Source organism: Electrophorus electricus, chromosome 19 (genome assembly GCF_013358815.1).
Source record: "Electrophorus electricus isolate fEleEle1 chromosome 19, fEleEle1.pri, whole genome shotgun sequence".
Classification (NCBI taxonomy): domain Eukaryota; kingdom Metazoa; phylum Chordata; class Actinopteri; order Gymnotiformes; family Gymnotidae; genus Electrophorus; species Electrophorus electricus.
In genome coordinates this window covers 9,860,309-9,883,096 of record NC_049553.1, presented here as the reverse complement: position 1 = coordinate 9,883,096, position 22,788 = coordinate 9,860,309, and the positions used below count along the sequence as shown (strand labels likewise).

Genomic DNA, 22,788 nt, shown 5'->3' with positions numbered 1-22,788 from the left:
CACACACACACACACACACACACACACACGCCCCTCACACCCATGGGAAGTGTGAAATGTCAAAATCAGCATAAGGAAGCATGGTGACTGATAAACAGCAGAAAAGCTGTCTCCTCGCTAGATCACTGCAGGGGTCAGCAGCAGCCTGTGAGTCATCGTCAATACTCTCCCATCTTAAGCCGTACGTCAGCACTGTCAGATCAGAGCAGCCCCGCCAGTGGGGAGATCATTCATCGGACTATCAATAAGCCGACTGACAACGCAAGGGTTACTGGAGAAACTCCAGAATTGCATGTGGTCTCGAAGTATTTGTTGAAGGGTTTTGTGTGTGTATGTGTGTGTGAGAACCAGGAGCTGTAAAGTGTCCTATGGCCCAGCTTTCCTTATCTCCGTGGCAACTCTTAGAGAAGTACAATAGCGGGTGACAACCTTCAGCAACCTCCAGGAACATGTGTCTATGCTGGGCTTACTCAGGGGCTGTCTTTACATTAAATATAGTTGGGCAGTTACCTAGGGCTGCTGATTTCCTACGGCTTCAGTTGTCTAGGGACACAGTCGCCTAGGGCCCCCATAAAGCAAGGGAAAAATAGCAATGGGATTTATGTGTTGATATTAACTCATCCTTAAATATATTTGAATATTTTTAAAAGCTTGTTATCTGCTACTGTAATTATGCAATTATGTTTAGTAATCTTATTGGCACACCACTTGTGTTCAGGGGTATAATGGTTGGATCCATGTTTTGTTTGTAAGGGTGCCACTGTGTGAATGCAGACCGGTGCAAGCAAGCGATCAGACTTTAGCTACAGTGTAGATAGGATGTGCTTCAAAGTCATTTTCAGAGTGTTGAGCAAGGAAAAAACAGATATCTGAGTGTAGCAGAGAAAAGCAAAAAGAGGGATGAAAGCAGAAAATTTGTCTCTGCATTCCAAATTAACTACTATTTTTCATTCAGCCACACAAGCTCTGCAGACTATACATGCTAGCCTGAATCTTCATAAAGATTAGAGATGGGCATTCTGACTCTTTTTAGTGAGTCATATCAGTCAGCTCAGCTCACCAGGAGCCGGATCTTTCAGCTTCTAAATGGCCTTTCATTTACATGTTTTCTTACAAACTTGCCAATATTAATCTACAGTACAGCTAATTCAAATGTGAGAGTTAAAGAAATGTTTCTGCATTATTGCAAGACTTGAATCTAAATCTAAATTCACATATGGATATGACGTTTCACATTGGGGTCTTGGCTACACTTGAAGCAAGAGAGTTACAAGACCCAACTTGTCTTAAAACAAGAACAGCAACAACAAAACACTCCATTCCGCAATGCTCCCATCATTAACTTAAAAGAGCCGCTTTAAAAGAACATCACTAGTATAGACAGCTTTGATGGTTCCACACACCCTGCTGTGTAACAGCAGGCTGAGCATGGTAGTGGAGGGAAAATGAAGGTAAATACTTGTGGTTGGGAACGATTGGGGTCTCACTCCTGTCTTTGTCCAAGACACCACAATCATTATATCTGCCCCTACGCATGCTGGGATATGGGGGATGGGGCTGTCCTGCCATTTCTCTCCCTTCTGCTCTCATTGTGTTTAGTTTTTTTTTTTTTACACGGGAAACAATACTTTTTTTCAGCACTGACTACGTCTTTCTTCCTTCATACATACCCAGAATTCCCCTTCAATTTTTAATTTTTATTTATTTATTTATTTTTTACATTTTTGTGAAGGTGGGTGTCAGTTTTGGCATCTGTCTCTCTGTCTCATAATGGGTAGTTGCATCCTCTCTCTCTCTCTCTCTCTCTCTCTCTCTCTCTCTCTCTCTCTCTCTCTCTCTCTTTCAATAGAACTGTTAGCTACATAAGCAGAGGATGGAGACTGAGCAGACGTGTGCTAGCCCTTGCATGATCCTGCAGGCTTTGTGATTGAACACCTATCAGCGCCATGGCAGATGTTCCTCTGGTATGCCTGGGCACCTCCTACACCCGCTGAGGGCCATCTGGGGACATGGGACTCACCCGTCTGGGTCTGCCTTTTCACACTGGCTACACCTAAAGAGGAAGGTCATTGCCTAGAAATGTCAGTAGGAGGTTATTTCATCAGGGCTTCAGTAGCTTAGCATAGGGGAATAGATAATTAACAAAAGCTTAATTACTTCCAGAGGAAGGAGCAATGCTGTGTGTTTCTGCAGTTTAATCCTAAATCCTAAATGATGCACCCTGCCCTTCTCACACATTCACACGGCTCTTAATTAGCCATGACTGGCACCACATTCACATCTGCTCATAGAGGTTCACATTCACGGCAAAGTCGTACAGGGGAAGGCAGCACAGATCCGCTGGCCACTGAAGAAGTCCATAACAGGAAATGAAGCCAGTGCTGGAGTGCCTGGAGCGTGAGCCTCTGTATGTGTTATGGAAGTCATCCGTGCTAAAGGTTAGCATTCCTGCTGCCGAGCAGAGATGGCTGCAGCTCACACTGAGATGATGGTCAGCATCTTTCAGAGGTGCATGATCGGACAAGTGGGAAGGTCAAGGGCAGGGCCAGGATCAGGAGTTGCGTAGAGCTGTAAAGTGACTGTAGCAAAAGTGAGATGTTCGGGGGCTAATAGGCACATTTTTTGCAGCGTGTAAGCACAGTGGATGGAGGCCGGTGGCACGCCTGTGGTGGAGAAAACAAAACGGAGAGAGAGAGAGAGAGAGAGAGAGAGAGAGAGAGAGAGAGAGAGAGAGAGAGAGAGAGAGAGAGAGAGAGAGAGAGAGAGAGAGGGCTTCTCTTCTTCAACTGGTGTGCTTAAGAGAACCTCACTGGTCAACTGTATCTTAAAATGACTTTGTAGAATTAGTGTACAAGAGTGTGTGAATTTAAGTGTGTTTGTGTGATGAGTGGGGGAGGAGGGCTTGGACTCGGCAAAGCTTCATAGCTTGATTCTCTATTTAGATTGGATGGGTGTCCAGGGGCATGTAGGGACACAGGCAGAAGAGTGGGTGGGAAAGAAAGAAAGAGATGACATATTGCTTCTGACAGCTGGCTTGGTGAGCTGGCTACAGCTCGTTCCTGGTACATGCCTGGTCTGTGTGTGTGTGTGCTTCTGGTGTAGGAGAAAGGGTGGGGGGTGGGGGGGTGAGAGAAACAGAGAGACAGAGAGAGAGAAGGAGAGATATTGAATGTGACTGATGGGGCAATATTTGCTCCTTTTAGAAGAACACAGAACGTTCCAAAGTCTGAGCTGGCGTGAACGCAGGCATCAGTGTAACGTAATTCATTACAGATTGGAAGAATGGAGCCCTTAGACCCCAGGATGTTTAAAACAATGTTTCTAGATGCAAGTCAGACTGTGTGTTAATTATTTCTTCTAACTGCCGATTCAGCAGTTTTTGTTGTTTTTGGGGGTGGGTGGGCGGAGCTTGTTAGCATACTCTGCAGTGTAGTGCATAATGAGGATCCTGGAATGCTGTGGACACACACCTCTACCGCACCCTTCTCAGAAGGAAGCGAGAGGTAGACAGACATAGACAGAATACCCAGAACCCTGACTGTCAAGCCTCTTCTGTACTATGCCTCTTCTGAACATGCATATATACACATACAAGCACACACACTATAGTCACTGACATCTCTAATCTAGACAAGGATTTTATACAACAGACAATTGCTATGCAGTTATGCACTACCTATATTAGAATCTAAGATTTAACCAGCTAGCAAAACATTTGTTCACCTCAAGCTGAAACAACTTGTGGCAGTTGAGATATATTGAGAAAGTGGTAAGCAAAAAAGACATCATGTGTTTCCTTGCATACTATATTCCATGTTATGCTTGTAAATATACAATAATATACTGTATTTTTAAAAGGACACAAAATTCCACATGTTCATCTCAAACTGGTAAATGGCGTTAACACATCAGCTTTGATTGCGTAGAGTGATGCGTATTCGCTGAGAAGCTGTTCACTATGCACAACCACTAGCGTTACGTCTGTTAGAAGCCATCTGGTAGTGTTTTTACCCTTTTAACTTTACCTAACTTTCTTCTGTGAGATTGGATTCGTATAGTATCTAGCTAGCTAATATACGTGCTACGATAAAATTAGCTAGGTTAGCTAGCTCAGTTGTTGTCTTTTATTGTGGTTTTGCGTGGAGGGTAGATGGAGATGGATATCAGCCATAGCCACTGTTTAAAATGTTCATATTTAAGTAGTATTACCATTTAACAATCTCAGGTATGAACCAGAATAATAGCTAGCATGCTACACCTAGCTATCCATCTACCTGGCTACCTAATATTAAACACATTAGGCCCATTTATGTGTCAGGTTAAAGGCCATATGCCCAGTTTTACATCCTTACTCAAAATGTTAGATTAACAGCAAGTATGTTATTATCTTCATACCTCTGCCTCAGTAAATATATTGGGCACTACAGAGTGCATAAAATAACCTAAATCTAAATGGTTTTGCATACTGCCCCTTAACGACCGTTTAGGAAGTACAGTTTATTTGGCATTATCTTAGATGTCATGAAAAACTCTTGACTATCGCTAATTAGATTATATTGCATATCCATGAACTGTGAGCTCAACTGACCCTCCCACACTCACTCTGCACCTCTACTCAAATGGCGCACATATTCAAAGGCTCAGTTTTGGGGAACGAAGGAGGTTACGCTCTACATTTTATTCCCGAAAATGAGACCAAATAAAAATGACTCAGTTTCTTTCTGGAGTTGAAGTGGTACCCAATACAAGAGTTTGTAGCGATGCACTGACAATTTTGAAACTGGCAGTAGTCAATGACTCCCACATTTCAGCCTGTTAGCTAGACCTGGTTATCCAGACGAATATAAGTTGGCTAGCTAGTTAATGGGAGTTAATAGCTTTAATGTAAAAGTGATCAATATGTAAGAAATGTACAGACAATACCACGCTAAATGTGTTCCTATATTATTAACTGTGGCATCGTCTAATTTAACCAGAGAATTTCGAAAGCCTCTGTCCGAAACCCCTAACAGCCTTTCACCTCTTTAGGTTCACACATGTAAAGCCGCGTTGATGTGATCTGGCCTGCGCCATAAGGACTGACTGGGGTGCTTACGTTTATCACTGAAGCTGTCAATCAATCCGCTGTCGGACACGCCCACACAGCAGAACGGTAAACGGCGCCAAATAAATAACAAATTGTTTTGTTTTGTTTTGTTTCTAAACAGTTGTCTAGAAATTGAAATAAACACTAATTTTAATGTTGTTTCACGGCATGGGAATGTAACAGGAATATAACAACTGTGCAGGAGGGCCTTTAAGTTTGTTAAAGATTGCAAATTAATATGAGTTCCATTGAGTATAGAAAGTTGGTAAAACTAAATAAATGAAAGACAAAGGAATGGAAAAACAAAATTTAACCAAGTAGAGACAAGGATTCTTTGTTGCTGTTGTTTTGGGCACCTAGGTTTAAAGGTAAAACTTATGATACTGAGAGGTTTGCTATATTAGCTTCTGCAATATTCATACAGTAATGTTACTGCAGCCATACAAGATCTGCATAGATTCTCACAACTGTAAATATATTTCCAGAATGCAACACAGACTCTGGTATGAAACCGTAAATCACATTTAAAGTAACATACTGGCTCAATCACAGTAATTAATTGTATAAAATGCAGAAATTTTAAAAATGTATAAAACTAAAGATTAATATACTATAATTCATTATTATAGTATATTATATTTAATGGGATGGATATGTCCAGTACTACATGATATTGGCTGAATTGGGTCCCAGGCATACACGCTGAGCTCCGAAGTCCTTCAGCTTGACAAACTGATGTCTGATGTCTAAAAGCGTCCCAAAGACACATGCCTAGTGTGCTGCTGGAAGAAGGAGGGGGAGATTGCATCCTGGAGGTTGGTCCTGTTTAGTGCCAGGGACCACAAACTAACACACCAGATAATTCATTTCAAGATACTATAATTTATAGCCCCTCTGCACTGGTATTTTGATGCTGAATAATATAATGCAAAACAGGATTTAGCTAGAGGTTAAACTGATGACATTTGGAAATTCTCTGCAGGGTAAATCAGAATTAATTATTTGGTCAGGTCAAATCCGAAAGCATTACATTTGCATGCTGAGTTGGTCTGCAAGAAAGCACTCCCAAATTCCCCTCCACCACCCTATGTGCACGACTGGCGTTACCCCACATGGGGCAGATGAAAGGTTGTGGTGTTGTTTATTGAAGGAACCATTATACTGTATAAACAACAACAACAACAACGTTTAGTCATGAAGTGGGCACGAATCATATCCCACAACACATACAAAAGGAGTGAGGGTTACATAATGCATATTACAGAGACCCTGTTACAGAGACCCATGGGGAGGCAGGGTGCTACACTTCCATCTGCTTTCTCTTTTATTGTATAGGAGAATTAGTTTGGGTGAGGTGGACAGGGGCTGGCGCTATGTGCATAACATGTTTATGAAGACTTATAAATGGAACCCAGACACTGTGCATAACATGTTTATGAAGACTTATAAATGGAACCCAGACATTGTGCATAACATGTTTATGAAGACTTATAAATGGAACCCAGACACTGTGCATAACATGTTTATGAAGACTTATAAATGGAACCCAGACACTGTGCATAACATGTTTATGAAGACTTATAAATGGAACCCAGACACTGTGCATAATATGTTTATGAAGACTTATAAATGGAACCCAGACACTGTGCATAACATGTATATGAAGACTTATAAATGGAACCCAGACACTGCATAACATGTTTATGAAGACTTATAAATGGAACCCAGACACGGTGCATAACATGTTTATGAAGACTTATAAATGGAACCCAGACACTGTGCATAACATGTTTATGAAGACTTATAAATGGAACCCAGACATTGTGCATAACATGTTTATGAAGACTTATAAATGTAACCCAGACATTGTGCATAACATGTTTATGAAGACTTATAAATGGAACCCAGACACTGTGCATAACATGTATATGAAGACTTATAAATGGAACCCAGACACTGCATAACATGTTTATGAAGACTTATAAATGGAACCCAGACACGGTGCATAACATGTTTATGAAGACTTATAAATGGAACCCAGACACTGTGCATAACATGTATATGAAGACTTATAAATGGAACCGAGACACTGCATAACATGTTTATGAAGACTTATAAATGGAACCCAGACACGGTGCATAACATGTTTATGAAGACTTATAAATGGAACCCAGACACTGTGCATAACATGTTTATGAAGACTTATAAATGGAACCCAGACACTGTGCATAACATGTATATGAAGACTTATAAATGGAACCCAGACATTGTGCATAACATGTTTATGAAGACTTATAAATGTAACCCAGACATTGTGCATAACATGTTTATGAAGACTTATAAATGGAACCCAGACACTGTGCATAACATGTATATGAAGACTTATAAATGGAACCCAGACACTGCATAACATGTTTATGAAGACTTATAAATGGAACCCAGACACGGTGCATAACATGTTTATGAAGACTTATAAATGGAACCCAGACACTGTGCATAACATGTTTATGAAGACTTATAAATGGAACCCAGACACTGTGCATAATATGTTTATGAAGACTTATAAATGGAACCCAGACACTGTGCATAACATGTATATGAAGACTTATAAATGGAACCCAGACACTGCATAACATGTTTATGAAGACTTATAAATGGAACCCAGACACGGTGCATAACATGTTTATGAAGACTTATAAATGGAACCCAGACACTGTGCATAACATGTTTATGAAGACTTATAAATGGAACCCAGACACTGTGCATAACATGTTTATGAAGACTTATAAATGGAACCCAGACATTATGCATAACATGTTTATGAAGACTTATAAATGTAACCCAGACATTGTGCATAACATGTTTATGAAGACTTATAAATGGAACCCAGACACTGTGCATAACATGTATATGAAGACTTATAAATGGAACCCAGACACTGCATAACATGTTTATGAAGACTTATAAATGGAACCCAGACATTGTGCATAACATGTTTATGAAGACTTATAAATGGAACCCAGACATTGTGCATAACATGTTTATGAAGACTTATAAATGGAACCCAGACACTGTGCATAACATGTTTATGAAGACTTACAAAAGGAGCTGCTCTCGTCCTTTGTGCCATCCATGCTGCCGTCTGGTAACATCTGGAGGTAGAATCCATGCCGGCAGTAGAGGTGCGTGACAATGCCCTTCAGCTGAGGCTCTGGTGTGTGTGTGTGTGTGTGTGTGAGAGAGAGTGAGAGTTAGAAAACACCGGACATAGTCTTACCAGCATTACATACAGTAGATTAATACATACATAGTGTTTGTTTAAAAAAGGCCTTTTGTTCTCCTACAAACAAGCAAGCTTAATGTGTCTGTGAACACAATACAGAAGTGACGTAGAATGAAGGATGGGCATTATTTATGTCTCAGAGCCCACAGAGAGTCTCGTAGGCTGCTGGGAGAATGAAGACCACAATACATGTGCCTTTCCTGCAATGCCACCACGTCACTGCACACCATAAACACCAGAGTTCTACACTCACAGAGAAGATAAGCAGCGAGAAGATAAGCTGTTTAGGGGCAACGGGATGAGTTTTTCAGGCTGAGAGAACAAATTTGTCTAGCTTTGCTCCTGGCCATGTCTGCCGCTAGCGGCTCAGAACTGCTGAAAAGTGGCAGTCAGTTACCCTGCTGTTCCGCAGATTTAATCATCGACTCTGAGGGAGGGAGGGAGGGAGGGAGGGAGAGGGAGGGAGGGAGGGAGAGAGAGAGAGAGAGAGAGAGAGAGAGAGAGAGAGAGAGAGAGAGAGAGAGAGAGAGAGAGAGAGAGAGAGAGAGAGAGAGAGATCACTAGAAAAATCACTAGAAAAAATAGCATCATATTTAATGGGAGAAATCTAAAAGATATGAGTTTGGGTGGAGTGTCTGGTGTCTGCTAACACAAATATTTAGAAAGTAACAATGGGGTAAGAAAAAGCAGTTCTGGGGGGGAACCACAGCAGCTGCAGAGGGAAGTGACCTGCACTGTGAGAGGATAATCATGTAACGTAGCTTCGTTTTAATTCACTACAATGCTAAGTAAAGTGAACGTTGTTCAAACACCGGCCAGCAATTTCATTTATTCTCCTGCACCTACTGCTTAGAGAGATGGTGCTCCAGCATCAATTTCTTCAAAGTTAGAGATCAATGTGAAATCAGAGTAGAAGCAGAATTACTGTTGAAAGGTAATTGGATTTGTGTAAATAAGTAAACCTAAATAATTAAATACGTTAAACAAATAGGTGAAAAAAGCCATTTTACAGATCAATTTAAAGATGCAGTGATTAAGATCCAATTAAGATATGGCCAGCATTTTCCAGTGTGTGACATTGTGGTTAATAATACTCCAGACCTTCAGCAGAAAATAGATAGATAGATAGATAGATAGATAGATAGATAGATAGATAGATAGATAGATAGATAGATAGATAGATAGATAGATAGATAGATAGATAGATAGATAGATAGATAGATAGATAGATAGATAGATAGATAGATAGATAGATAGACAGACAGACAGACAGACAGACAGACAGACAGAGAGAATTGTGTGAGCTCTTGAGCGGGTGTTCAGTGCTTGCAACCATCTGATATGCTTACTAAGAATTCATTAAGATCATTAAGATCATATGAACCTATGGAGAACATACCAGATGGTTTGGTTGGATTTGGGGGGTGGGTGGGGGGTAGAAATGTGGTTCAGATCTTTTTAGTGGCCTCCAAGAACGCAATTACTCTTAATTGTTTGCAGACAGCCCCCCAACTGTGGAACAAAGGGGAAAACAGTATAAATGAAATATTTGAAATGGAATACCTCACCTTTGCCCTGAGATTTAAAAAAATAAACTATTAAAAAGAATTGAGGAAAATGGTAATCTTACATCATTGCATAATCTTAGCTACTAACAAGGTGAATCATGCCAGAATCTACTTCATTCTTTCTTTCTTACAGTAACTGGTTTGCTGAGGTATTATGGTAGAATGCTGATCCTGGATTATTGGGGTTGTATTAACTATAAGTTGTAATGGTGTAGGGTACCTGTCATCCATGTTCATGCTATATATAACTGTTGTTCATGAAGAAAGTCATTTAAAAAAAGTATCAAGTTCATATAACATCTTTACTGTACACCCTAGCTAACACTGACTGTGGAAATGTGCAGGTGGCAGTAGAGTGATGCAGTGTGGGGAGCTGGGCTTACTATGGTCACTCCCAGTGACCACAACATTAATGTCCACATTCACTCTGTCCATGACCACAGTGTCCACACTACACTGTCCACTCCCACAGTGTCCACCCCCACAGTGTCCACCCCCACAGTGTCCACTCCCACAGTGTCCACTCCCACAGTGCCCACACGCACAGTGTCCACTCCCACAGTGTCCACTCCCACAGTGCCCACACGCACAGTGTCCACTCCCACAGTGTCCACTCCCACAGTTCCCACACCCACAGTGTCCACTCTCACAGTGTCCACTCCCACAGTTCCCACACCCACAGTGTCCACTCTCACAGTGTCCACTCCCACAGTTCCCACACCCACAGTGTCCACTCCCACAGTGTCCACTCCCACAGTGCCCACAGTCACAGTGTCCACTCCCACAGTGCCCACAGTCACAGTGTCCACTCCCACAGTGCCCACTCTCACAGTGTCCACTCCCACAGTGCCCACTCCCACAGTGCCCACACCCACAGTGCCCACAGTCACAGTGTCTACTCCCACAGTGCCCACTCCCACAGTGTCCACTCCCACAGTGTCCACTCCCACAGTGTCCACTCCCACAGTGTCCACATGCTCCATGCTCTCCTCCTAATCTCACTGTTGTGTAGTCATTTCAGTGGAGAACCTCCTCACATTTCTGAGGTGTCCGTTATTCTTTTTCTTCTTCTACAAACTACAAACTACAAACAACTTTCTTTATCCCCTCTTCTCTTTTACGCAGGTGAATACATTGAACTTTTAAAAAGGTGACGTTATAGACCCGGAGAGGTTGCTTTTGCTTGCTTACACTATCATTCATCCTATTGTTTCTAATGGTGCGTGTTTGTCTGTAAAGTAAATATAGTAGCAAAACATTCATTCAAAAACTGAAGCAGACTGAACACACAGTAGAGCAGAGCGCGGCGACACTGTGTGTTCAAGAGCACTGCACAATGTGTCAGAATCTCAGACTTTTTTTTACTATGCAGGATGTTAATACTCAATGTTTGAGCTTTGCTCATATTTTGCAATTTGAGTAAATGGATGCACATGTGCACACCTCTCACAGGTCTGTGTTTTTAGTAAAATACTTCTATGATATACAGTGAAATCCAGACACATAACCAAGATTCTACATGGCCTTTACAGCTTAAACATTCCTTTCCGGTTGATGTGAAGGTACACCACAACAACCATATACAAAGATGATACACCATCTTTGTATATGTTTATGTGTGTGTGTGTGTGTGTGTGTGTGTGCGTGTGTGTGTGTGTGCGTGGTGAAATATTGTTGTATCAAGGCCAGGGCATTGAACAAAAGTTCTTCACCCATGGGAAACTTAACTATATTACTGTACGCTCCTTTCAGATTAAGCTCTCTCTCCCTTTCTCTTTCTTCCTCTCGACTCATCCAAGCCTCAGCGGGGTGAATTACGAGAGTCTGCATCCTGCAGAATAATGCTATGCATCAACCAATCAGCAGGGGAAACACAGTCATTACTTTTCTCAGCTGAAAGAGAGAGAGACAGAAAGAGAGACATAGATCTGAGGATAGCAGAGATGACACATTTATTTAATTACAGCAGATTTGCACTCTAAACAGAAGAGGCCTCGCGCCGCACTTTCGCTTGGACGTCGATGAAACCCCCAGAGTGCACTGGGGCTTGACAAAAACCTGCCCTTCAAAACAATGAGATGAAACAGGGATTGATTGGAAACCATGAGTCTTTACACGAGAACTGGAGGTGAATCACCACGGCGGTCACGCTCTCTGTCAGAGCTACGGTGTAGGGCTGTCAGCTCCGTGCTGCTCTCACGCCCGCAGAGGTGCCTTGCGGCATGACGCGACCGACAAAGCTTCGTGGGCCCATCTTTTGTAGTTGCTCTGGCGTTTGGCACCGCTGCAGCATGGAGGTTTCGGTGGCTGCTCCCAGCACGGATCCAGTCTCAGCCGGTCCACTGATCGAGGCGTTTGCTTTCAGATACTGGCGACGTCTGTTAGAAGTTCATTATTGCTATTAGGGAGAATATGGAGTTTTGATTTGTACATTTCTTAAAACAGACCTGAACAGAGCAAAGCATATCCTCAAAACAACAGCAAGGTATCCTTGCAACACCTAGATTAGGTTTAACCCTTGACTACAAAGAATTTCCAATGGTAAGTCACCATTAGCACTGCAACTTAGACCAAGGCTAAGCTTAAATCCATACCTGAATTATCCATCAACGTCAGATTCAGTATGCCGTGTGTGACCATGTGCCGTGGGCTGGGAGCTGCCCACACGAACACAGGCCTTGTTTCATCAAAGGCAGGCAGCTAAACTGCATAAAATGATGGCGGACGCTGCCTGCCAGCCTGGGACTGCTGCAGTGAGAGCGAGGCAGAGCTAGCCCGCACCAGCAATATTTAGTTGGACGATCAATCATCTTCTCAAAGAAAACCCGGTCCATCCCTCATCAGACAAAGGCCAGGCACCACTAAAGCAAACTCGTTCGCACCCGGCGGCCCGGAGGTGCGGGCGCTCAGGAAAATCAATAACGCTACATTACATAACTGCTGTCTCAAACAGCATTTATAAGTCATTTATTAATGTTTAATAAGCCAGCAGTTGGTGACAGGGGAAAAGAAAATAAGGCAGAAACAAAATTACTCCATCTATGTGATATTAGGGTTTCAGTGCTAGGGATGAAATGCACAGGACTTCAGAGGAGGTAGGGACGTAAACACAGTGATGCACACAGTGGGTTAGAGGGCTGGGTTTTGTACTGCAGGCACTCATGAGGAATAGCTTGTCCACATTATTCTTTCAGGTTACAGGATGTGAAAGATTTTTTGAAGAATTCATACCTGTTAGAGTATGTTAGAAGTTTGTATGCATTTTGTAGACTTTTTGCTTTGACTTTCTTGTTTGATTTTTCAATGTTTATTTTTTATAAACATGTTCGTGCAGTGCTGGAAAATCTTAAGAGATCACTGCAAATGCATCAGTATCTCTGGTTTTTACTATTTATAGATATGTGTTTGAAGAAAATGTTTTATTTCATAAACTACTAACAACATTTTCCTAAATTTCAATATCAAGTATTGTCATTTAGAGCATTTATTTGCAGAAAATGACAAAATAACCAAAAAGACGCAGTGTTTTCAGACCGCGAATAATGCAAAGAAAATAAGTTCACATTCATTTTAAACGACACAATACCAGGGTATCAAAGTTCATAAATCAACCTTTGTTGGAATAACCCTGATTTTCACAGCTTTCATCTGTCTTGCCCACCTCTCTACCAGTCTTGTTCGTTAAACAGGATTTGGTTCAGGGATCGCCCGATCAGTAGCTCATTAAGTAGAATGAGGTGAGCCTGTGTTGGAGCTCCACACACACACTGGAATGGAAAGGCTGCTGTATGTGGAGCGAGAAACTTTTGGAGTGGTCTCTTAATGCAGAGCCTTATATGCAAATGCGTAATATATGCAAACACCCACCCATACACATGCACATGTAAGCTCAAACTCATACATGTATACACACACCCACATAGACATAGACACACACACACACACACACACACACACACACACACACGTACACCCTTATTGCACTGTAGCGGCAGAATGGTTCAACATTAATTAAGGACAGTCTAATTAGAAGGTTTTTTTCCCTGGAAAGCTTAACGATTTGTGGTTAAACGAACAACGAGATGATTAAAGTCGGCCAACAGAGAGAGAAAGAACGAGTAATGAAAAAGAAAGGAACAGAAACATGATTGTGAGGATGAAAGATGAGAGGCAGAGATGAATAAAAAGGCCAAGAGGTAGTGGGTGATGTGTGAGGGGGCAGGACTGCTGTTAGCCTGGGAGGAAACCAGGAAAGATGGGCTGAGATGCCACCCTGGAGCTCTCTGATATTACATTAACGATCTCTCTAACAAAACCCCAGTCTAACATGACAGTCAGGATGTGTGTGTGTGTGTGTGTGTGTGTGTGTGTGTGTGTTTGTGTGTGTGTGTGTGTGTGTAGGAGGGGAGGATACTCGTCAGGTCTGCTTTACTTTTGTGCTGTGATTCAACATGAAACAAAAAAAAACACTGAAACTGAGTGATGTGAAGGCTTCATCTTAGCTCTGTCCCACACTCTCACACAATTCAATCAAGCTCTCCCAAGGTGAGCCATCTAAAATTCAAACACTGACGCTTAATTCCCACATGAGCTATTGCATGTTTTCAGTCTGCTTTCTCACATATATGACATGCACCTTAATGAGCCACAACAACCTGTAAGCGTCAAGTTACTCTTGTGTAATGTATCTGATGTAGTTACGCTTTGCCTAGTTTCAAAGGACAAGCCAATGTTAACACATTGTCATTTGTCAGTGTGTTAGTTTTTCTGCACTCTGAACCACTTCATTCCAATGTCCCAGAAACCCTAAAGTGTTATTGTGTTACTTGAGGGAAAACCCTCAAGTGCCTGTGTGTGTGTGTGTGTGTGTGTGTGTGTGTGTGTGTGTGTGTGTGTGTGTGTGTGTGTGTGTGTGTGTGTGTGTTGGCATGCCGCGTGACAGAGATATAGAGTTTGAGCATATGGGCATGAGCTGGGATGTGTGTTTGACTTCAGTGCCCCTGACTGGAACCCTCACTGCTGTTGAGTTCCCTCTACTGACTGTATGTGCACATGTGTAGGTGTGTGTGTGTACATGCAGAAATGTGCAGTTTTGAGAAAAGATGAAAATAAACTACACTGAAGCAAAGCTCTGTTACCTCAGCGAAAATCTGGTTGAAGTAAACTTATTATTATTCCACAAACTATTAGAGTGAGAGCAGAATGTGTGTGTCCTTGTTAAGAAAATATATCTGTAGGCTTTTCTGTGTTCTTTCTTATGCAAGCCCAGCTGTAGGCCATTATCGCTTTCTGAGATTTCTCTGTTGTTATTAAAGAAGTACAGAGTGAGACAGCACTGAGACGAAGGGAGAATATAAAGAGAGAGAGAGAATAAAACCACAACAGGGAAGGATAAGTCTGGAAGCAACTACCAATTTACCTATGACACAATGCAGAGAGAGAGGGAGAGAGCTTAGAGAGAGAGAGAGAGCTTAGAGAGAGAGAGAGAGAGAGAGAGAGAGGGAGGGAGGGAGAGAGAGATGTGCCTGTGTGAGTCCCTTTGTCTGCTTTCTTTCTTTTCACAAGTTCACCACTCATTCTTGTCTTCCCTCTCTCTACTCCATCACCCTGGCCCCAGAAATGTGCTGAGTAAGCTCTCTCTCTTTCTCTCTCTCTCTCTCTCTCTCTCTCTTTCTTTCTCTCTCTCTCTCTTTTCCACTCTTGCTCTCTTTTGCTTTCGCTCCCCATCAGTTTCTCTCATTCTTTCAGTCTCTCTCAGCAGAGACACGGCAGTGGGACATGGATACAATGCTAATCAGGCATCCTCCCTTTGTCTCTGTTTCCTACTTCTCTTTTGTTCTCCTGTTCTCTCACTCAAGAGCAGAAATTCATTATAAGATAATCTGCCTAATTTGTCTCCAGTACTCCTGAAGTCTAAATACAGACAAACTAACACATTTATACACCTATACAGACTAAATACAGACAGACTGACATATTTATACACCTATACAGACTAAATACAGACAGACTGACACATTTATACACCTATACAGACTAAATACAGACAGACTGACATATTTATACACCTATACAGACTAAATACAGACAGACTGACACATTTATACACCTATACAGACTAAATACAGGCAGACTGACAGACACATTTATACACCTATACAGACTAAATACAGACAGACTGACACATTTATACACCTATACAGACTAAATACAGACAGACTGACACATTTATACACCTATACAGACTAAATACAGACAGACTGACACATTTATACATCTATACAGACTAAATACAGACAGAAGGACACATTTATACATCTATACATAAATACAGACAGACACATGTATACAGACTAAATACAGACAGACTGACACATTTATAACTTCTGCAAGTATCAGTGCCTAAATGTTCAGACACACAGAACTATTTTTTCACAGTTGTTTCTGACTGCAAAGAGTGTGTTAAATCCTTGTTTGTGGACACTAAGGAAGTGCACCTGACACACAGTTGAGTATGTGATATGGAGTGAATGCATGTATAAATTTAGACACAATTTCATTAGACCGGAAGTGAGTAAGAAGTTGTTGTTGTTGTAGTTTTTGCACATGTGTTTGTTTGTGGATGTGCATGTGTGTATGTCACAGGAGCATGCAGCTGCACATGTACGAATATCGCATCAACAGCAGATTGTGCCAGCATCGCCACGGTTACGAGGATGCCTCGCTCCTCCTCCTGCCAAGTAGGTGTCACTGAGCCACTCAGACAGTCAGGTCCCCCTTTCCTCTTCTCATTCTTTTCTTCCTTTGCACTTTTTCTTCCCAGTCACTCAAGGTGTTTCTCCCTTTCCCATCATCCTCTTGTTTGTTCTTTTCTCTCTCTCTCTCTCTCTCTCTCTCTCTCTCTCTCATTCTCTGGATACGTCTCTTTGTGTAATCATATCCTTTACATCACAAGTGTGCAGTCACATCTCATGCATCAATACTCTTCAATTAATCTGATTTGTTCTTTGCTCGCTGTCTCTCTCTCTCTCTCTCTCTCTCTCTCTCTCTCTCTCTCTCTCTCTCTCTCTCTCTCTCTCTCCCCACTAGTTTGGCACACTGTAACAGTCCTGTTGGAGTCGACATGGGCTGAAAGTGAAAGAACGCCACAGCAGACTGAGGCAGCCAACTCTGCACCGGCGCTGTCATCGCGAAGCAGGTGAGCGAGGCCGAAGAAACAGCAGTCTGCCGGGAACGTCACTCTCTGGTGGCCTTTCAGTCCGGCACTGAAAATGCATAACCTCCTGAGCAAGCCGTGATGACAGAATCCAGCACTGAGAATTGGATTTGAGTTGAATGAATCTGAGTGGATCACAAGACAGATCGCTGCAGTGGTAATGTGGCTGTAACCCCACTGCTGAACACCCTTGGCTCCGCTGTCCCCTTGATTCTCTTTTTGGTTCATAGGTTCAGTGGCTGGCCATTCACTGCTGTCACATTTCTGCTGAGTCACTGTAGTATGGCAGGATTAGAATCAGAAGAAAAACTCCTCAACCTTACATAAGAGGTCAAATGACCCCCATCTTCCTTTAAACACTTTTTTTTTTTTTTTTTACAAAACTGTATACTTCGTGCCATATACATCCCAGCAAACCATATACATCCCAGCAAAGTTTGGGAAATTAAATAGATTTGTACTTGCCATTTTATAATGATATTCTGTGATTCTATACATTAATGTGTAAAACTGTAAAATTCTCCCAATATACTGTGACTAACCAGTGCTTCATAGGAATCAAATCAAATCAAATAGAAATGTATTTACATAGCACTTTTTAGGACAGATGTTGCAAAGCAGCTTTACAAATGTCCAAGTCCAAGCCCCCAGTGAGCAAGCCAAGTGCGACAGTGGCAAGGAAAAACTCCCTAGAGCATGAAGAAGAAACCTTGAGAGGAACCAAGACTCAAGGGAGCCCATCCTCTGGCCAACAATGGTCACCACAACATGCTGAGCACTTAACACAGCCTTAAAGTAGTAACAAGTCTGATAAATAGTGATAGTGTGTGAGAGATCTAGACAGAGTTAGTGGGTAGGTTTTGAATGCCTTGGGGTTCTAAACTAGATTCTCTATTGATACACCTCCACACAGTTCCTCCTCACTGTGCTAACTCCTGATTGCTAACGTCACTGCTCGACACCGCACAGTACGCCAACACCCCACTGCAAGCGTGCGCCAAAGCCTTTCAGCTCTCGTTCTTCTTGGCTACCATGTAACATTTATTTGGCTAAATAGTGGTTTAAAGGCCCATTCAAACAATGACAGGGTGAAGTGTACTTAAAAAAGGCATTTATATCAGAGTGTTTACAAAAGAGACTCTGACCTTAGAACAGTGCAGAAGGGCGTCGTGGGGGAGGAAGCTATTGATGCCACTCAAAGCTAATTAGCTTTAAGTAATTTCGCTCTTATGCCCATAAAGATTCTGGTTCACGCCATAAGAGTGTGTGCATATGTTGCAGTCAGATGTGATGTATTTGTGGAAGGTTTTATGTGGAGGTCAACTGTGTGTGTGTGTGTGTGTGTGTGTGTGTGTGTGTGTGTGTGTGTGTGTGTGTGTGTAAGACCATATTACTAGACAGCACTAATTATAGCTATAATTATAAGCAATATGGACACACAAAAGGAGGGAGTAGAAGCAAGGAAATAATGAATGAAGGACTAGCACACACGCACACACACACACACGCACAGCTTTGCCTTTTAATATAAAGCTCTGTACCTGCTGGCAGTTTGCTTTTTCCTTTTTTCCCCTTTCTCTCCTTTGAAACGCTAAGATGTTCCTCAGATGTTTATGGAGAGCCAGTGAGTTTAGTGAGTAAGCACTATTCCTTCATGGAATTCTCTCGTGAATGCTCTCCGATCTGTTATATATACAAAAAAAACCCTTTGTATTGCATCTCTCAGGTTTTGTGAGTCTAAAAGTCTTCAGCCCACGTCTTAAAATGTCTTCTCATGATCCATTTGAAAAGGTCAGTGTCAGTTACGCTGGAACACTTTTAGAGGAAAGTGTTCATTACATTTGCAGCCTGTTTTTACTCTTCCAGGGGGAGTGTGTTCATATTCATTTATGCCAATGAAATAAAACCTTGAGTGGTGTGAACAGGTGCACTTTCTTACCCCCACGTACACGTACACACACGCGCACACGCTCACGCACACACACACACACACACACACACACACACACACAATTTGCCTCCTCGATGTTACATTCATTAATAGGTTCATTAGGACATGTTTAATTAGATCTTCTAATCCAATCCCAATGAGGCACTTTGACCATCTTATGACTTCATTCTTCACATCTTCTCTCTCTCTCTCTCTCTCTCTCTCTCTCTCTCTCTCTCTCTCCAAAACACTTTCTGCTGACTAGGGAGTCAGCACAGACATCACAGAGGGGCCCAAAGTGCAATTAGAGAGAAAAGGAGCAGGAAAGAGGAAAGCAAGACTCAGCCTGTGGTAATCCCTCTCTGCGCAGACCTCAGAGCAATTATAGTTCTCATAGGGCCCTTCCAAAATCACAGCTATGAAATAATAGAATTTTCCATGTAATTCAGGAAAACTGGAAAAAATATACTTTTATCAGACACGTGCCTTAACTGTACAGCTCAGAGTTAAATGCTCAAGCTCAATGCTTTTTTTTTTTTTTCTGTTGCTATGGAGATGAGTCAAACGAAAACATTTTGGGGTTTTCCTAAAATTAGCAGCTGCTGTAGCGAATGTTACACGTTTTAGACCTGCACAAGTTTTGATGATTTCCGATTCAACTTTAATAAACACCAACATTCATACATGTGCATACACTGACTGTGCACCTAGCAAGAATGAGCAGAAAAGGTGAGAAGAGTTCAGTGAGACTGCCAGCTTCTTTCTGTCCTCAAAAGGTGATACCCAAGCTAGTTGTGTGTATGTGCTTTATGTAAGTCACTACAGTAATCTTTTGAGCAGGTGTGTTTGAATTAAACTCCAGCAGACTAGCAGTCAGTAACACCCGAATGATCTGTAACGCTGTGAGACCTAGTCTAGCATGTGGCATCTGTTCCTTTTACACTCTGAGACTGAGTGGCTAAATATATTTTTATATATTTTTTTATTCTGTATATAATGCAATGAAAGAGAATACTCAGAATGCTGTGTAACCTAGACCTGCATTTTATGACTTATGGCTGTACTTATGGCTGTTCTTATGGCTGTTCTTATGGCTGTACTTATGGCTGTACTTATGGCTGTTCTTATGGCTGTTCTTATGGCTGTTCTTATGGCTGTACTTATGGCTGTACTTATGGCTGTACTTATGACTGTTCTTATGACTTCTTATGGCTGTTCTTATGGCTGTACTTATGACTGTTCTTATGACTGTTCTTATGGCTGTTCTTATGGCTGTACTTATGGCTGTACTTATGACTGTTCTTATGGCTGTTCTTATGACTGTTCTTATGGCTGTTCTTATGGCTGTTCTTATGGCTGTTCTTATGACTGTTCTGTGGTGCCCTAATGTACCCACTGCTGCATGCCTCACATGTCTACATTGAGTGAATTTGTTAAACACAAGCTAAGGGTGGAATAAATCTAACACTTCATTCTACTGCTACCAGTGTGTTGGTGTATGCATAATAAGTGTGTATGTGTGTGTGTGTGTTTGTTTAAAAGCAGCATTTGGCACTTTCGCTACATTTACTGATTTGATTTGGATAGCCAACAGTCAGTAACAGAAAATGTCTCCTCTCTGACTGGACTAAGACAGAGCTGCTATCTTTTTCTTTCCTTCAGCACTTGCAGTTTGCACTTCATTCTTCTGCACATCTTCCAGTCTGCTTAAAACTGAAATCGGCTGACTGGCACAGAAGAAATAGTCAACACAATCCCCCTAAATTCTGGGTGATTATTTGGGTTTTCAGTTATTTATGCTACAATTACAGGCTGACAGTCACATTCAGGTGCACTGCCATGGTACCCCTGAAACTCAAAGGTGTCCACAGTCAGTGTCTATCCTCACACAGTGTCTACAGACAGTATCTACAGTCAACGCTTACAGTGAGTCTCTACAGTCAGTGTTTACTAGCAGTATCTACAGGCAGTATATATAGACAGTGTATACAGTCAGAGTCTCTAGGCAGTATCTACAGACAGCATATGCAGTTATTCAAAGAATCTGTCATTTTCTTTGGACGTCTGTACACACACACTTTGTCTGCATTCTTGTTTAAGGATGAAAACACATCCTCATCGACATCTGTCATTCTCGTCATCCCTCGCTCATTCTTACCCTCCTGCTGAGAGAGTGAGATAGAGTGACAGTGTGATGAATAGTTTAGTAGGGACCTAAACCAGTTGGGTGTGAAAGCCTGTGTGCGGCCTCACCGTAGGTGATGCTTAATTGTGTGTGTACAGATGAAAGCATCTGAAGTCTTCCTCCCAGGCTTTGTGTGTTTCATGATTTGTTTACCAGAGGATGAGCGTGTGGGTGTGTGTGTATGTCAGAAAGAGTGGAGTCTATGTGTGGTATTATGTGTTTGAATTACACTGCTAATTGCAGCATCCTGTCTGGATGCGTGTGTGTGTGTGCGTGTGTGTGTATGTGTGTGTCTGTGTGTTTGTATGCATATGTTTGTGTGTTTGTGTGTGTGTGTGTATGCATACGTTTGTGTGTGTGTTATCCCTGAATAACAGGAGCACAGGTGCATGACTCGTCCTTCACTTTAATGTGCCATTGATCTCAGACATTGGAGACATGCCAAGCTGCTCAGCACACCAGACAGATTAACCACATAAAGGTGAGTGTAAACACACACACATACACACATACACACACACACACACACACACACACACACACACACACACACACACACATATATATACACTGCACCTTCAGGGAAAAAAGAGAACCCTAATGAAAGCACACAGACATCCACAACTGAGAAGCCAACCAGGCCATCTCATGTCATGTGATCATGATGAAGGCCACTAGAGTGCACCTGTCCAGACAGCTCTCCAGCGCCCAAAACATACTGAACATGCCCCTGCGTTCAGAACGCAGCCTGGAGCCACTCTCATTCATGCTTACATACTTGCCCATCTCCACACACAGAGCACCGTCCATGTTGTAAAAACTTCCCAAGACCCCTTTCTCTCTCTACTGACAGCACTTATGAACTGTATCGTAATATAATACAGTTTTATACCAGTTATTCTCAATTCAGCCCTCAGAGGTGCCAGATGGTCTCTCTCAGTTCCTGGTGCAGTTGCAGTAGGTATGTATTCAGTGTTCTTAATTGCTTGAATCAGGTTTTTTGGGAGTTGGGGTAGAGCACAAATTTTGACTGTTTAGGGATCCACAGCTAGAATGGAGAACACTTATGTTTTATACCACAATACATTCATTAAAGTCTTTTTATATGAGATATATATATATATATATATATATATATCTCCCCTATAAGACGTCAGGCATGACACAGCAATTGTCAGAGAAATAATTGCTGTTCATGCTGCCTACTTTAGTATGTCACTAAACTGCTCACTTTATTCCAAAGTATTATTTAAAGCCTAATTAAAATGTCAGTAACAACACAGCCCATTAATTTAACACAAAAAAAAGATCCAGTTGTTGATAAGCATTCCATAATGAGCCACTGTGGTATGTAGTTTCCACAGATTTTCAAAACAGAAGCCATGTTCTCCATATTACAGGATTATCCTGGCTTTTCAGGCCCACTTAAATGTTTCAGTTTAATTTTGGAACTGCTGGTGAACTTCAGTGGCAGTGTGGCAGTCTCTAGGAAATAAAGAGGAATTCAGACACTCACTGCC

The 22,788-nt window shown here is 41.9% G+C and overlaps 1 protein-coding gene across 2 annotated transcripts in view; it reads right to left on the bottom strand.

Moving 5' to 3' along the window:
* fgf11a (fibroblast growth factor 11a) overlaps nt 1–22,788 on the bottom strand; it is a 49,294-nt gene that overhangs the window by 17,657 nt on the left and 8,849 nt on the right. The window contains exon 2 of one of the 2 annotated variants that reach the window (XM_027028918.2): nt 8,187–8,297. In XM_027028918.2, the coding sequence (XP_026884719.2) occupies nt 8,187–8,297 (111 nt within the window). Of the gene's footprint in view, nt 1–8,186; nt 8,298–11,866; nt 12,336–22,788 lie in introns of those variants that run through there. The other variant, XR_003411957.2, reaches the window with a different exon arrangement.